At 42.8% G+C, this 18,900-nt stretch overlaps 1 protein-coding gene across 1 annotated transcript in view; it reads right to left on the bottom strand.

The window, feature by feature from the left end:
• The window catches only part of gpr158b (G protein-coupled receptor 158b), a 77,514-nt gene that overhangs the window by 23,027 nt on the left and 35,587 nt on the right, over nt 1-18,900 (bottom strand). Inside the window, exons 3-5 of the mRNA XM_055867551.1 lie at nt 15,224-15,326; nt 11,564-11,781; nt 5,200-5,268 (exon numbers count right to left, since the gene is read on the bottom strand). Coding sequence (XP_055723526.1) covers nt 5,200-5,268; nt 11,564-11,781; nt 15,224-15,326 — 390 coding nt within the window. The remainder of the gene's footprint in view (nt 1-5,199; nt 5,269-11,563; nt 11,782-15,223; nt 15,327-18,900) is intronic.

Here is an 18,900-nt window from a genome sequence, read left to right on the forward strand (position 1 = left end):
TCACAATTCCAGTGGGTCAGAAGTTTACATACACTTAGATGACTGTGCCTTTAAACAGCTTGGAATGTTCCAGAAAATTACGTCATGGCTTTAGAAGCTTCCGATAGGCTTATTGACATCATTTGAGTCAATTGGAGGTTTACCTGTGGATGTATTTCAAGGCCTACCTTCAAACTCAGTGCCTCTTTGCTTGACATCATGGGGAAATCAAAAGAAATCAGCCAAGACCTCCTTAAAAAAATTGCAGACCTCCACAAGTCTGGTTTATACTTGGGGGCAATTTCCAAATGCCTGAAGGTACCACATTCATCTGTACAAACAATAGTACGCAAGTATAAACACCATGGGACCATGCAGCCGTCATACCGCTCAAGAAGGAGACGTGTTCTGTCTCATAGAGATTAACATACTTTGGTGCGAAAAGTGCAAATCAATCCCAGAACAACAGCAAAGGAGCTTGTGAAGATGCTGGAGGAAACAGGTACAAAAGTATCTATATCCACAGTTAAATGAGTGCTATAACGACATAACCTGAAAGGCCGCTCAGCAAGGAAGAAGCCACTGCTCCAAAACCGCCATAAAAAAGCCAGACTTCGGTTTGCAACTGCACATGGGTACAAAGATTGTACTTTTTGGAGAAATGCCCTCTGGTCTAATGGAACAAAAAGACCACCATCCCAACCGTGAAGCGCGGGGGTGGCAGCATCATGTTGTGGGGGTGCTTTGCTGCAGGAGGTACTGGTGCACTTCACAAAATAGATGGCATCATGAGGCAGGAAAATTATGTGGATGTATTGAAGCAACATCTCAAGATATTATTCAAGAAGTTAAAGCTTGGTCGCAAATGGGTCTTCCAAATGGACAATGACCCCAAGCATACTTCCAAAGTTGTGCCAAAATGGCTTAATGATAACAAAGTCAAGGTATTGAAGTGGCCATCACAAAACCCTGATCTCAATTCTATAGAACATTTATGGGCAGAACTGAAAAAGCGTGTGCGAGCAAGGAGGCCTACGAACCTGACTCAGTTACACCAGCTCGGTCAGGAGGAATGGGCCAAATTTCACCCAACTTATTGTGGGAAGCTTGTGGAAGGCTACCCGAAACATTTGACCCAAGTTAAACAATTTAAAGGCAATGCTACCAAATACTAATTGAGTGTATGTAAACTTGTGACTCACTGGGAATGTGATGAAAGAAATAAAAGCTGAAATAAATCATTCTCTCTACTATTATTCTGACATTTCACATTCTTAAAATAAAGTGGTGATCCTAACTGACCTAAAACAGGGAATTTTAACTAGGATTAAATGTCAGGAATTGTGAAAAACGGAGTTTAAATGTATTTGGCTAAGGTGTACGTAAACTTCCGACTTCAACTGTAACTATTATGTCAACCACACAACCAGTATGTCAGCCAATTTAGTAACGTCCTTCTCACGAGCTAGTCTACATATTTGAGAATGTCCAAGTTGAGCTTTTGTCCCAGCTTCACAGACTGAACTGCTTTGCTGGCTTTCAGCAAAATAACAAAAAGCACCAGATTTTAGACTCTTCCACGATACTCACAACCTATCCCTGCAAATAAGTGTGATAGCCACCCCAATCCCATTTCCTTCCTTGTTTACATATTGTATGTACTCTACAAATCAGACCTGCGTTCAAATAGTATTTTTTTATTTTATTCTAAAGGTGCGCTCGATTGAACTTGCATGACACAATGGAACCAATGGAATAGTCCCAAAAAGTGAAAACCCCAGCCATCTCTGCCCTCTAGGTCGGCTAAATCAAAACACTCAAAGCATTTGAGAGGCAACAAATAACATTTCCAATCCAGGTTTAGTACAACCTTCACATTTCCACAGCTATACACTATAGCTCCCAGAGATACCGTTTTATCTCGTCTCTATGGTATATTCCACAATTCGAGGTATGCAGTGTGGCTGTTTGAGAGATGGCAGGTATCCTCTATAATTAAGCAGAGCGACAGCACCTGTCCCCTGCGGCGAGATGGCAGAACATCGGCAACCAGCTTGCTTAACTCGCAAACAGGGGAAATGTTCTCGTGGATATGGGATGAAACAATGGCACAGTGCCACACACAACCCGTGAAGCACATATCACACTTCCATGATATGAGAGGAGGCCTCATTTAGATGCCGAATTCACTGAAAGAAAATGTTGGTAAAACTTTACCTGAAAGGTACCTAGGCAAGGACTTCATAACACATTCATAACCCATACATACCACATTCATAAGCACTACATAAGGACACTTTCATGATGATATGGCAAGCTTTAGCTGCACTTTTCTTGAAGGGTACCTGCATAAGGACTTCATAACACATTATTAACCATCCATAGGCCATTCATAAGTAGTACATCTAGGCACTTCATAGATGCTTATGTCAACAAGTTGCCTCAATTATTAATCCCTTACCCAAAGTTTTGCCTGTATCAAGCACTGTCAACAGAACCTTTGTGCAAAGCTTTGATTTACTCATGCATCTCTCATCCCGGTGATAGCGAAATAGGTACACCTACAGTCTATGGATTTAAATACATGTGCGTAATGTAGGAAAGATCCACAATTACTCCCGGTATACCCTAATTGCATCCACTTTTCATGGCCAGAAGCAATGCTCATCTCCCCTCATGATCACCTCTTTTTTTTTCTTTTTTCTGTCCATCATTGTCTCTTTCTGTCTGTATATAATCAACACAAGACTGGCAGCACTGGAGATCTTTCGTAAGTGTATGTTCCTCCAGGAATAAAAAAGCAAGTGAGTGAGTATACACTAATTGTCCAAGATGCATTTATATCCTATACATTAAGAAGAAATACTAGCAATATCTTTTCAGCATGGGCTCTCGCTCATCATGCATCATGACTGTAAATGTGATCGAGAGCATCAAGGAATTGCTGCAGTCAGCTGACATGTATCCCTGGCTGTAAGCTAGCTTGTAAAGTTCCAAAGCTTTCCATTTGCATGCGAGTCATGAAAAATGTATATAAAGCCACGCCCATATTACCCGGTGGAGGGTTGAGAGTGGTGCCGCTATTGGTAAAGTAAATGACTGCAGTCACTTATGAGACACATTAACTGGTTGGTACACAGGCAAGAGACAGACTCCTGTATATCATACATGTATTGCCAAGTTGGTTTCCTTCAAAGTTACTTATATTTTCTTAATGTACAGTAGTATCTGAGGCTAGAAACAGGAATGTTATGAGTTTGATTGAGGAGCGAAATGTAACAGTGTACAGAGCATGCACACACACACACACACACACACACACACACACACACACACACACACACACACACACACACACACACACACACACACACACACACACACACACACACACACACACACACACACACACACACACACACACACACACACACACACATACAGCACGCCCAACAGCAACATCACACCAACACTCCAATGACAACAATGGGATTCATATTGTATACCCCTCCCAAACATAGCCACCAGTTACATACTCATTAACTGCATTTGATCATCTTCTTCATGAACTCACTGTACTGATAACCTCCGGCTAGTATTAGTTGTAACCAGGCTTCTGTAGTAACCAAGCCCTGTCCATGTAGAACAGCAAGTCCCACATTCCTCCATGACAAGTCAAAATACATCACGTCCCAAACGAGACGTACAACTAGGCCAAATACACGCAAGCACGCACGTGCAATAGCACACACACGCAATACCCAGCAGAGTATAACTGGCACGGGACCCTCAAACGAGCGAAAGAGAAGGGGCCTACATGTTTGTTTCCAGCATCAACCTGCTAAGGTGGCTTCCTCTTCTTTCCCCTCTCCATACCCCCAACTCCTCCCAATAAATTAACCAGCAGATGTATTTTTAATACAAGTTGCGCTAGAACTTGACGGACTCTTTAAAAATTGAGCGCCACGGCAGAGCAGCTGCACTAAGCTGCGGCTGTGGCAACAGCAGCAGCAGGAGGAGAGCAAATCGCTGTGGAAGAGGTGAGAGGGGGTGAGAGAGAGAGTGAGAGAAAGAATAGAGAGAGATAACCAGGGTTGCATGAGCACATTGGAGTGAGCAGTTCCTGGGTCCTGTGGCAGAAGGGATGGAAAGGGGAAAGTATACTTTGGGGGGATGGAGTCACTCCACTTTGGTCCAGGAATAGCCTGAGGTGCAGAAACTTTGAGGACTGGAGCGGTGCACCCCTGGTTTAAAAGTATATCACAACGATTATGATGACAACCAAACCATAGTAGTATTGTTGATAAGCTTAGGTTAATCTCCCCATTGTGTGTGGAATGCACCAAAATAATGTTCAGTAAAAAAAAACATAGTGAGGTGAGGTCTCCCTGTGCATAACGTGGTGACTACGTAATATTGTTACATATAACGTTGTTACCATGTTGCCACTATGTGACATTGTTCCTACGTTACGTTGTTACTACATCACGTTATTATAAAGTTGCGTTATTACTAAGTTGCATTATTACTAGGTTACGTTATTACTAAGTTATGTAAATACTACATTGCTACAGTGACATCGCTCCAACTCTAACCTGAGAGGAAAAGCCCAATCTCTGAAGCTTACTTTAGCCAACAACACCGAACCTCATCCTTGTCAACAGACTTTTAATAGTTCCCTCCTGTGTGGTTTACTTCTCTGGCTTTGTTTTCCCTTTTTCTTTTATAATTTTCCAAATGTGTTCTCTAGACAGCTGTGTTTTGCTGTTGGCAGCCATTGAAGGTATTTGAAGTGAGTGAATTTGAAATCCCCGTCGCTCCATAAAAACGCCATGCAACGTTGACTGTAAGCTCCCCCGTCTGTTAAAACTCTGTGTGGCGCGCCAGGTTGGACTGTACGACACACTTTGAAGCATTACTCACACACACCAGCTGTGTTGTCGTCCAGGATGTCTGTGGCTTGTTTTTTTTGTGCCATTTAGAAATATAGCTGTGATATATCAATTTAGAGGGACTGTGGACAATGGACAGGCATGCAGATGGACAGAGACACACAAATGCACACACACACACACACACACACACACACACACACACACACACACACACACACACACACACACACACACACACACACACACACACACACACACACACACACACACACACACAAAGTCACGAACACAAACACAAAAACACACGTCTAAACTGGAGACTTACGGTAGAGTAGAGAAGCAAGGCTCCAAACAAGATGGCTTCCAGGAGGATAAGACCAGATGCTCGGATCCTCTACAAAAAAAGAGAGCGAGAGAGAGAGACTCAACAGTAGAGAACAATAGAGAGCACTCCGCCATGCAATCTCCACAGACAAACATTGGCAGTAGAATGGCCCGTACCGAAGAGCTCAGTGACTTTCAACGTGGAACCGTCATAGGATGCCACCTTTCCAACAAGTCAGTTCGTCAAATTTCTGCCTTGCTAAAGCTGCCCCGGTCAACTGTAAGTGCTGTTATTGTGAATTGGAAACGTCTAGGAACAACAACTTTTCAACCACGAAGTGGTAGGCCACACAAGCTCAGAGAACGGGACCGCTGAGTGCTGAAGCGCGTAGACATTCTAGACGATTCTGTACTTCCAACTTTGTGGCAACTCAGTGCCCCCATGCACAAAGCGAGTTCCATACAGAAATGGTTTGCAAAGATCAGTGTGGAAGAACTTTACGGGCCTGCACAGAGCCTTGAGCTCAACCCCATCTAACACCTTTGGGATGAATTTGAATGGACGAGTGTGAGCCAGGCCTAATCGCCCAACATCAGTGCCCAACCTACCTAATGCTTGTGTGGCTCAACAGAAGCAAGTACCTGTAGCAATGTTCCAACATCTAGAGGAAAGCTTTCCCAGAAGAGTGGAGGCTGTTATAGCAGCAGGGGTGGACCAACTCCAACATAATGTCCATTATTTTTCGAATGAGATGTTTGACGAGCAGGTGTCCACATACATTTGGCCATGTAGTGTAACATCCATTTTTATTTATTTTATTTTACCATTATTTTACCAGGTAAGTTGACTGAGAACACGTTCTCATTTACAGCAACGATCTGGGGAATAGTTACAGGGGAGAGGAGGGGGATGAATGAGCCAAATGTAAGCCATAGAGTTACTAGGATGATCTACACAATCATATTATATGAGAGAAATTGTCATCCATTCACTCATTCTGAATCTACTCGGCTGAAAATAAATAAAGAATTTGACTCAATGGCACAACACAACGGATATGAATTGTCAAGATAGTCCCTTTGTTGAACTGCTCTGCTACCAATCATGTCAGTGAAAATGAGCGAGGCTCCACGGGACAACTCTGGGCTTAATTTAATTACTCATTATATCCTAGAAGGCAATGTATTTTATGCAAATATGTAAATTCACACACCTCAAGGGACATCTCATCTGAACTGCATTTCTGAAAGATTCTTATATGGAACAACCCAAGCTTCGAATCGTGGGATATACGTAGCTGGATATACAAAACAAACGGCCTGGGATGTGTGGACTCATCTTGACATTAGACTGCTTATGAGATCGGAAAACATCTGTGTAATGTCTCTCTAAGAGACAACCATATTGGAATATCATATACAGGTTTGTTTAACCCTGTCCTATAGTGTGTCAATAACCATCACTGCTGTGGAATACGTACTGCAAAAGGTGCCCTTCTTAGGATGAGACATGAAATAGAGTTCTTGACTCTGTGGTCGCTAAAAATCCCATGACACTTAATGCTTGATTATGGCTGTTAACCCCAGAGTTCTGGCTATGCTCACTCTGGGCCCTTACACTATCATGGCCATCTATAATCATTGGATCCTCAGTTTCAAATTGGCCCAATCACTCATCACCTCTCCACAGTGAAAATGGATTCCGTGTGATGAACATTCTGGCACAAAATGGCTACCATGCATCACCCGGTGGATGCTACAACAAATTGGTGTTGGCTGGAATAATGAGTTACTCCAGATCAAGGTAAAGTGCTTTGAGACCAGATGAAAAGCACTATGTCAATGAAATCCATTACTACAACAGAAGACCGTCAAATGTTCCCAAGAACTCTAAGGCTGTCACAATGACTACCACCCTGTAGCACTCACATCTGTAATCATGAAGGGCTTTGAAAGGCTGGTCATGGCACAACAACTCCATCATCCCAGACACCCTAGACACAATCCAATTTGAATACCGCCCCAACAGATCTACAGATGATGCAATCTCAACTGCACTCCACCTTGCCCTCTCCCACCTGGATGAGAGGGATACCTATGTAAGAATGCTGTTCATCAACTACAGCTCAGCGTTCAACACCATAGTGTCCTCCAAGCTCGTCACCAAGCTTAGGACCCTGGGACTGAACACCTCCCTCTGTAACTGGATCCTGGACATTGTGACGGGCTGACCCCAGGTGGTGAGAGTAGGTAACAACACTAGTTTGAAGATGGCGCCGGAAGGGATGGCTGCCGTTTTATGGGCTCTTAACCAACCGTGCTATTTTTTTGTTTTTTCACATTGCTGGTAACTTATGTTGTACATAATGTTGCTGCTAGTCTCTTATGACCAAAAACAGCTTCTGGACATCAGAACAGCAATTACTCACCTTGAACTGAACGAATAATTTTTCTTTAATGAGTCGGACGAGAGGGATTTACTCCAGACACCCGAACAGGCCCTCATCCTCGTCATTCGCAGGAGAAAGTGACAGAGGTATCGCGGAAGGAGATCAGGGTGCCTTGTGAGGATCCGGTGAGACGATAACATACCGCTGGTGGGTTATACACTATATCGGCAGGATAGAACAGCAGCCTCTGATAAGACAAGGGGTGGCGGTCTATGTATATTTGTAAACAACAGCAGGTGCACGATATCTAAGGAGGTCTCGAGGTTTGGCTCGCCTGAAGTAGAGTATCTCATGATAAGCTGTAGACCACACTATCTACCTAAAGAGTTTTCATCGATATTCTTTGTAGCTGTCTATTTATCACCACAAACCGATGCTGGCACTAAGACTGCACTCAATAAGCTGAATACGGTCAAAAGCAAACAGGAAAATGCTCAATCAGAGGCGGCGCTCCTAGTGGCCGGGGACTTGAATGCAGGGAAACTTAAATCCGTTTACCTAATTTCTACCAGCATGTTAAATGTGCAACCAGAGGGAAAAAAACTCTAGACCACCTTTACTCCACACACAGAGACGCACACAAAGCTCTCCCTCGCCCACCATTTGGTAAATCTGACAATTCTATCCTCTTGATTCCTGCTGACAAGCAAAAATTAAAGCAGGAAGCACCACTGACTCGGTCAATACAAAAGTGGTCAGATGAAACAGATGCTAAGCTAAAGGACTGTTTTGCTAGCACAGACTGGAATATGTTCTGGGATTCTTCCGATGGCATTGAGGAGTACACCACATCAGTCACTGGCTTCATCAATAAGTGCATCGATGACGTCGTCCCCACAGTGACTGTACGTACATACCCCAACCAGAAGCCATGGATTACAGGTAACATCCGCACTGAGCTAAGGGTAGAGTTGCCACTTTCACGGAGCAGGACTCCAACCCGGAAGCTTATAAGAAATCCCGCTATTGTCAAGACTTCCTCCGAAGTTGGTCCCTCTCCTTGTTCGGGCGGCGTTTGGCGGTCGAAGTCACCAACTTTCTAGCCATCGCTGATCCTCTTTTCATTTTCCTTTGGTTTTGTCTTGTCTTGCATCACACCTAGTTCCAATCCCATTCATTACATGTTGTGTATTTAACCCTCTGTTCCCCCTCATGTCCTTGTCGGTGATTAATGGTTTGTAAGCTATGTGCAAGTTATGTTCTGGTGTGCGAAGGGTTTTGTACCCACTTGTATTATTTTGTATATTTTGGTTTTCGGAGTTTTTGAGCACTTATTAAACTGCCCTGTTTATAACATCTTCGATCTCCTGCGCATGACTTCCCTGCCACCAGCACCCCCTTACAGCTATGCCCTCCGAAGAACCATCAAACAGGCAAATACCAATACAGGACTAAGATTGAATCGTACTACACCGGCTTCAACGCTCGTCTAATGTGACAGGGCTTGCAAACAATTACAGACCATAAAGGGAAGCAAAGCCGAGAGCTTCCCAGTGACGTGGGCTAAATTACTTCTATGTTCGCTTTGAGGCAAGTGACACTGAAACATGCATGAGAGCATCAGCTGTTCTGGACGACTGTGTGATCACACTCTCCGCAGTCGATGTGAGTAAGACCTTTAAACAGGTTCACATTCACAAGGCCACAGGGCCAGACGGATTACCAGGATGTGTACTCCGAGCTCGCGCTGACAAACTGGCAAGTGTCTTCACTGACATTTTCAACCTCTCCCTGTCTGAGTCTGTAAAACCAACCTGTTTCAAGCAGACCACCATAGTCCCTGTGCCGAAGAACACTAAGGTAAACTGCCTAAATGACTACTGACCCATAGGACTCACGTCTGTTGCCATGAAGTGCTTTGAAAGGCAGGTCATGGATCACATCAACACCATTATCCCAGACACCCTAGACCCACTCCAATGCGCATACCGCCCCAACAAATCCACAGATGACGGAATCTCTATTGCACTCCACACTGCCCTTTCACACCTGAACAAAGGGAACACTTATGTGAGAATGCTATTAATTGACTACAGCTCAGTGTTCAACACCATAGACCCTGGGACTAAACACCTCCCTCTGCAACTGGATCCTGGACTTCCTGATGGGCAGCCCCCAGGTGGTAAGGGTAAGTAACAACACATAAGCCACGCTGATCCTCAACAAGGGGGCCCCTCAGAGGTGCGTGCTCAGTGCTGTCCTGTACTCCCTGTTCACTCATGACAGCACGGTCAGCCATGACTCCAACACCATCATTAAATTTGCAGATGACAACAGTGGTAGGCTTGATCACCGACAACAACGAGACAGCCTATAGCGAGGAGGTCAGAGACCTGGCCGTGTAGTGCCAGGACAACAACCTCTCCCTCAATATGATCAAGACAAACGAGATGATTGTGGACTACAGTAAAAGGAGGACCAAGCACGCCCCCATTCTCATTGACGGGGCTGTAGTGGAGCAGGTTGAGAGCTTCAAGTTCCTTGGTGTCCACATCACCAACAAACTAACATGGTCCAAGCACACCAAGACAGTCGTGAAGAGGCCACGACAAAATCTATTCCCCCTTAAGAGACTGAAAAGATTTGGCATGGGTCCTCCGATTCTCAAAAGGTTCTACAGCTGTACCATCGAGAGCATCCTGACGGGTTGCATCACTGCCTGGTATGGCAACTGCTCGGCCTCCGACCACAAGGCATTACAGAGGGTAGTGCGTACACTCCAGTACATCACTGGGGCCAAGCTTCATCCAGGACCTCTATACCAGGCGGTGTCAGAAGAAGGCCCTAAAAATTGTCAAAGACTCCAGCCACCCTAGTCATAGCATGTTCTCTCTGCTACCGCACGGCAAGCTGTACCGGATCGCCAAGTCTAGGTCCAAGAGGCTTCTAAACAGCTTCTAATGCGAGTGTAGTGTAGCTGTTAATGCGAGTGTAGCGAAATGCTTGTGCTTCTAGTTCCGACAATGCAGTAATAACCAACAAGTAATCTAACCTAACAATTCCACAACTACTACCTTATACACACAAGTGTAAAGGGATAAAGAATATGTACATAAAGATATATGAATGAGTGATGGTACAGAACGGCATAGGCAAGATGCAGTAGATGGTATAGAGTACAGTATATACATATGAGATGAGTAATGTAGGGTATGTAAACATAAAGTGGCTTAGCCCCCTCCTGTACTCCCTGTTTACCAACGACTGTGTGGCCACGCTCGACTCCAACTCTATCATCAAGTTTGCTGACGACACAACTGTGGTAGTCATTTGGTAGTCAAACAAACGGTAAATTAGGAGTTCTGGCACAACACTTCAGTTGCTTCCTAATTCCCTACATAGTACACTACTTTTGACCACAGCCATATGGGCCTTGGTCAAAAGTAGTACACTATATATGGAAAAGGGTGCCATTTGGGTAACAGCTGTGTTCCTCAATGCAGGTCCTGGAGGGTATGAATCAGTAGATATTTTGGTCTCTCTTTCTTACCATTCAAAAATGGCAATCCAGTAACAGTTTACTGAAATCCAACAGGATTCCGTGTGATGAACATTCTGGCACAAAATGGCTACCATGCATCACCCAGGTGGATGCTACTACAAATTGTATGTATCCTTAAACTTAAAATGTCTTGAAATCATCTCATAATGATCTTAACTAATTCAATAAAAGTCATTTTCAGTATGTTGTAGCATAGAAACACATTATAAGGGCTCATACATGCTTATAACAAATATTAAAACATTTAAATAAAGTTATACCAGAAATCACACGTGTATGAAATAGAAACACCAACCTATACCAGTAATACCTTTGGTGAAAAACATAATACCAGTCTTACGTTTTCTGGATGGAGTTCCCCTATAATGACCTGCTTGACCCCTAACCCATGCTTCCTCCCAATGAGCCCTTACCTTGTTCCTGCGGAAGTGGTAGACCAGCACCATGGCCACTAAGTCCAGCAGCATGCAAAGGCCCTGGAAGGAGGCTACAGAAAGCCGGAGGGCCCCGTCTTCCTGAGCCAGGCAGGGCGTGTCGTCCCGGCAGTAGGGGCAGCCCTCACGGCACGGCAGGCACTTACTGGACACCTCCGAGGGGTCCTCGCTGTGAGCGTGACCAATGCTCTCTTTTCCTGGAAAGGGCAGATATACAGAACATCAAGGAGATACAGTAGAGGATGATGTGTTGTGGAAGCATTGTGGAGGCAATAACGTTGTGTATTTGAGTTACGTTAAAAAAAAGTGTGTTCCCAATGTCGTGTGTGTGTGTGTGTGTGTGTGTGTGTGTGTGTGTGTGTGTGTGTGTGTGTGTGTGTGTGTGTGTGTGTGTGTGTGTGTGTGGCTGAAGAGATAGCCTTAGCAAAAGGAGGTCAACTTCAGTGGAAGACTAATCAAAGAGTGGGTTTTGTAATCATGCTCTCTCTTCAAGACCATGTATAACCTTCTGTTGGTGTTTCAATGGGTAAGAGCATCACTGAGTCATAACTGCTGTGGCCCTCTATAGGTTCTCTGGTTATGGTTATATCACTAAAGAGAACAGGGGCAGTGGGTTGTGAATCTTCTCGCAATTTGTTGTTCTGATTCATGTGTGAAGAAAGACCAGGTTTGTGTTGAGTGGGGGACACTGAAGAAAAACCTGTTGGGTAACACTTTACTTAAAGCCTACCCTGCAGCTACTATTAGTTATAACTTGTTATAAGCATGTATGTAAAGTCTTATAATAAAGCTTAAAATACTGTATGCTATGTCTTTAGTAGTGATTACAAGACATTATAAGGGGGGTCATACATGACAAGTCTTACAATGCATTATAATGGCATAATAATGCATTATGGCCTACATGCAAGGCATTAAGTTAAGTGTTACAAAAAACTGTGTTCCTATTGGGCGTTCATGTAATACCGCGCGTTTCATCCTACTGACCACAACCCAGGCCACCAAACCATAACAAGCTAAAAACGGTGTGTTCCCTGTCTTAGACAACAGCCAATCATGTGGTGTGGACAACCCACAAAACACCCAGTCACAGTAAAACAGTGCTTCGATTTAGTGAAGTAAAGTGCTGCAGTACTTATACACACACACACACACACACACACATGCAATACATCCCCCAAGGCATACTGTCTGCTAAGAACACAGTTGACAAGCGCAAGCTGAGATGACAATGCAGTCCCCAATTAAAGATGCACACCGTGGATCGACAATAAAAAACCTAAACGAGACAAAGAACTGATAGAGAATTCAGCTGAAATAATCCCTCACTAAAAAGAGCCTAATTGCTAACAGAGACAACAAAAGAGCCTCATCAGTCATACTGTTATCCTCTTTAAAGCGCGCTCTAAAACAGGTTCGGAAAAACCTGGATTCTGATTCAGTGAAATGAGGTTCCAAGCCATTGACAATGCCCTGTTATCCAAACTGTTTGAAGTAGACTAATGACTCACTGAATGAGTGTCAGTTTTCAAAATATCAATACGCCAAACTCCGAGCCCTGTCCAAAACAAAAAACATGGGGGACAATTACTCTTGCCTCATATCCATAACCAGTAGTAATCACAAACTTCAATGAAGGTTATATTAAAATGAAGACTAGTCTAACGTTCCCGCACCCAACAACATTGTCGCCGAGGTGGACTTGCTAGCTAGCTACAGGATTTGAGTCATCTCAACTGTTTTCTAATAAAACAGCTCAGTTAGCCTATGTGAAGTGCTAGTTCGAGATGACGATAGCTAGCTTTCTAGCTAGACGCAGCTACACTTGTGAGCTGATGGCTACATGAGCCAGCTGGTTAGCTATGATTACACATGGGCAGTAACAACCCGTGACTTCATTTTCAGAAAAATTTGTTTGTCATAGATACTTTATCCACTGACCACCAAATTTAGGAGGATAACTGACTGAAATGTAGCTGAAAAACAAGCGGTAAAACAAGAAACGTAGGAGTATTTGGACGTTGGAGTATTTGATAGCACATGTCATGACTGCATCACGTTTCGTAAATAAGGACCTAGTATGCATTTCCCTTATCATAAGACCTGCATAAAGAAATTAATGCTAGCTAGCCTAGTTTCCCCTCATTGGTCCTGCATTTAGAATGTATCTCATTTCGGTTTGTTAGGATGTTGTTGGTTTAGTTCTCTGTAACTTCATAGCAATATGCTGCTGCTTGGCCATTGATCCAGCATGCTTGCTAGCTAAGTGAGCCAACTAATCATGAATGCATGATCAGCCGAAAGAAGCACTACACAAATTTCAGACAATTGCCCTGCTACTGTGGCTAGCTAGCCATGTAGCCAGTTGAAGTCGGAAGTTTACATACACCTTAGCCAAATACATTTAAACTCAGTTTTTCACAATTCCTGATATTTAATCAGAGTAAACATTCCCTCTTAGGTCAGTTAGGATCACCACTTTATATTAAGAATGTGAAATGTCAGAATAATAGTAGAGAGAATGATATATTTAAGCTTTTATTTTTTTCATCACATCCCCAGTGGGTCAGAAGTCAATACACTCTACACACAATACACAATACACTCAATTCGTATTTGGTAGCATTGCATTTAAATTGTTTAACTTGGGTCAAACGTTTCAGGTAGCCTTCCACAGGTAGAAGGTACAACACTTTTGGTTCCAGGTAGAACCCTAGAGGGACAGCCAATGAACCCTTTTGGAATCTTAGAGTTCTGTCTGAGAGTTGTTGAACATATTTATGCATAGACACCCTCTTATGAGTAAAATTAAGAAAAAACATTGACTACTCAAATAAATATTAAAGGAAATCTTTTCACTTTTTGTCAGCATCTAAATTCATGGGGTTTGCCATGCCTTGGAAGATGAGACCCTCTCCCCGCCAGTTTTTACTTCATGCTTTATTTCTTTATTGTCTTGATAGTTGCTGGGAAACAACAATACATGAAATCGGGTTGTGAAGAATAACAGTGGCAGGTCATTTCAGAAGTGGAAATGAGTATCTCTCCTACAATCCAATCTAAGCCGGAGAGATGCATTTGAAATATTTCTTTAATGACGTGTTTGTGGGCTTTTGAAGATGACTTTTACCCCTCGATGCTGCTTTCAAGTCTCCCATTGCATTCCAATAAGGCTGTCACATCCTCAGGGGTGCTGTCTAGGAGATTTTATGAAAAGGACTGTATACATACTAGTACTTTACTCCATATGCCCTGGTGCTAACCTAAGTCTGTGCTTGCAAAGTCATCCAAGGTATTTGTACAGAGGAATCAAAAAATAAAATATTTCTTCCATCGTTCCATCCATCACCATTCCATCCATTCTTTCATCCCTCCAACCAACCTAGCAGACTAGTATCCTACAAACTACAAGTGAACAAAATCGACAACAAAAAATACATGGATATTATAATCACTTATTAAACCTACATGAAAAAAATGATCATGATGCCAAACCGATATCAATGAAAACGAATGCACAGGTTCCCCTTGATTTCCATGTTGGTCCGTCACACACATCTGCTGCTAATGCTAAAATAAAGTGATTGAAATCAGAGTGGAGGGAACAGATGCCACATGTTGCTGGGTAGGGAAACCTACTTGTGAAACCGTTGAGTGCCACTCTGCTAGGGTGGTAGAAGCCTCTCCGGCATTGGCACTTGTACTTGTCCAGCACGAATCCATGGCCGACAATGGGAGTGCACTAGGGAGAGATAAAAGAGGGAAAAAGAGAGCGAGAGAGAAAGAAAGAGTGTTTATATGAAAGCCAGGTGAACAGGATGGAGGGAAGAATGAAGGGAATGTGACTCAGCCTTCTGTTCGTGTTTCCTGAAACTCACAAAAAAAACATGTTTTGTGTATTTCTAAAATGATATGAAATGCCCTGTGGCGCTGTTACGGGAAATTCTGTCAAAAACTGAAATATTTGGGTTGGTTATATAAGGTTGGAAAATGTCTATACGACAGAACAGTCCCTAGCTCTTCCTTTTTTTTCTCCTATTCTGGTCTGTGCTCTTTGAAAAGGCACTCTCATTTCCTATTCAAATCCTCAACTCAATTCAAATTAAACTCGCTGACAGGCCTTTACTAACAACCTTGGAATCCAGTTATTGAAACAGAACCTAGTTCACCTTTCTCAGCTATACGTTAACGTTTACACTGTGTAGTCATATAAATCACAGACAAATGCTACAGCGGATGTAGACATTAATCATGACAACACAGACCGGGTATTAGGTCAAACTTAAAGCATCCTGACAAAATGCCTCTACAACACTGTGACATATAACACTGATGTAGAATTCCATACAGTTCAATCAACTTTCCATAAAGACAACTGGCAGAATGGTTGTATTAGAACATTGTTAAAGCCACATTCTGTCAGATGTATTTATCATCAGAGGGGGCCCACTACCAAAAACAATGTAAACCATATTACAGGATGCCATTGTCCCATGCAGATTTTAGCTCTTGATTTCTGCATTGCACATAACATCATTATTCTGACACTGGGAGCGATTTGTATTAATGAACTCGTCTCAACCCTGTTATTAAATGAAGCGTATTTTCTTCTGACGAGCAGATCCCGAGCAAACGCCCCAATAATGATCCTGAGAACAGCATCAGGGGAAATAACACACCCTTGCCAAGTTGCAGGAATCTAATTAATATCTAAATTAAGAATTAAAACCTGTTCGCGGAATTCAAATTCGCTGCATAATTCCAGCTTGGAGACTGAGTGATGGCTGGCTATGAGCTCATGGACCATCTGGAAGGAAACACTTTCCTTAAAAATGCGCTGTTTTGAGCTCCATCCGAAATAGATTTGCAATGACATGAATGGTCATGAATAGTGGATTATACTGTGTGTGTGTGTGTGTGATGGCATTATGTAGGGTTTGAGACATTGTATTTCAGTGGTGATGTAGAGAAACTGGGGTATGCCTTGAAGGAAGGGCAGTCAAACCTACTTGTTACTTTGAAGCATAAACTGTAGTGGTTTAAATCAATTGTCTTTGAGCCTAGAGAACTAGCTCCCCTTCACCACTAATCATATTCTACTGGGAGGAGAAGGTTTTGTAATGTCTGATTTGAAGTGTGAAAGCCTGGCGAAAACAAACAGATAAAACCTTGCTGTTAAGCTCTACTGTGTTTAGGGGGAAATATAATGTATGTTTTATCACCAATGTTTTGAGGAAGCAGTGTGAGATATCCCTTGGCAAGTTGATCAACACTTTGTTTCTTACATTCCAGTGGTGTGTCCAGAACATTTTGAATGGGGTGGCCATGTTGGGGCACATAACATTTGAAAGTGCCACCCAGAGTGAGAATTATCCTGTGAAATTCGGGGGGTCTAAAATGTTTTAAGGGGACCTCCTAATTTATGGGCTTTATAGTAAAGGCATAATTTAACTGTGAAAATGTATGACCTTTTAATGTGTCATGAACACAACAAGTCTTGACGTTTTTATCTGATTGTCAAACAAATCACTTAAAAAACAAGGTTAAATAGGTTACCTGCGCACGTTCGTCTACTCCAAAATTCATCTACATCCGAACAGAGCAATGTGTACCCGCCATTTGAATGGAAAGGGACATTACCAACACCATGTGTAATGACAGTCAGCCTACAAAGTGGTGTGTATTGATTGATGCCAAGGGAAACCAGGCTTCCCCCCAATAATTGAACAATACAAAAATAAACCAACGTATACTATTATTTCTCATTCGTGTCTATCCGTGTTTCATAATTTTACTTGAATTCGGAAGAGGCTAAATCTATTTAACCAAAGAAAGAGTCCGAGCGAGGCCCCCCCAGAAAGTCTGAGATCTGATAGGTCGTTGCTGAATATATTGATCCTTTTGACCAAGATGCACACTGATAGCAAGACTCATAAATCTCACCGGAGAAAGCATCCGAGCAAACAAATCAGCTCCCCTCTGTCTTAGTATATGTAGCCCATGTATCTGATCCTGTCTGCCCAAAATCAGATCTGCCAATCAGATTTCAGGGTGGGTCATGGCCAATGTTCCGTCGAATTTGTTTAAGCTTTTTGAAACTTCTTGCACGCGTTTACTGTGAACACTGATGCTATAACATCTTTAAATTAGTTTTAACAGTAGTCAAGTAGGCTACTGTGGCCATTTGATCACAATGTAGGACCTATCATCAAAACAATGGAAAATGCCTCCCATACCATTTTAACAAGCAAATAGCTGTTCTATCGTTCAGCCTACAGTAGCAGCCAATGTGTGGTGTTCAATGTACTGTAGGCCTATATTGCGTGAGACATGCAGGGTTTGACATTAACCTGTTTATCCGCTTGTCCTTCAGACAAGGAGGTGACTGAAAATGTTGTGTTGTTTGATGCAAGAAACCACTTTACAAAATGAAATGCATCCTTATTCCCACACCATTATTACATGGAATTAGACGAATTATGCTACCCTCTGCCTATTGGCTACTGAGCTTATTCAAGCCTGTCTCAAAATGCAACACTGCCGCTTTAAGAAAAAACTTTAAAAAAGCTTGTTACCCGTGAAATGCAAATGTTTTGTGCTCTTATAAGAAGCAATTACTCCCCCATTGCTGACTACAAATGATCTATAACTAGGCTAATAACTCACTAACTAGCAAAGGATATGAACACATATACAAATGTGCACACGTTGCTACATGTAGCTCTCGCTTTGATCTCAAAACAAGCACATCTACTCATGACCGCTCATGCTGTAAAAATAGTCCAGTTCAAAGTGAATGGCACAGATCCATATATGGCAATGGTCTATTTGCATATGGGCCTACTGCAGCTCTGATTGGTTATTGCGCACCGATCTGTGTCGAGTACAGGCCCGAGTCGTGCCTGTCAGCACAATAGAATCCTACTCCGATGCGTTCTGCCTTCAATCAAATCTCTTGCATAGTTAGTTTTGCATACCAAGTCTTGCATAGTTTGATTTGTTCGGTATGTTGCATTGAAAGTGGCTAATATTGTATTGATTCGATCACAATTGTCACAGTAAAGGGATACGTTGAGACTGTCAACTGACGGGGAAAACTCCAGAAAGTTAAGTGAAGTTCAATCTCATGCTTCTCTGCAGGGGCTGATATTTATTTTGCAAGGCCTGGGCAACCCCCTGAACACGCCATTGTTACATTCTCTGAAAAATACTGTACATTTACTGGGATAATAGTTTACAACTGTATTCGTTGCATATTGGTGTCAGAAATGGGATCCAGAAAATGAGGAACCGTTGATTTGAAAAGGGCACTGATT

The sequence above is a fragment of the Salvelinus fontinalis genome, chromosome 17 (genome assembly GCF_029448725.1).
Source record: "Salvelinus fontinalis isolate EN_2023a chromosome 17, ASM2944872v1, whole genome shotgun sequence".
In the NCBI taxonomy this organism is placed as follows: Eukaryota; Metazoa; Chordata; class Actinopteri; order Salmoniformes; family Salmonidae; genus Salvelinus; species Salvelinus fontinalis.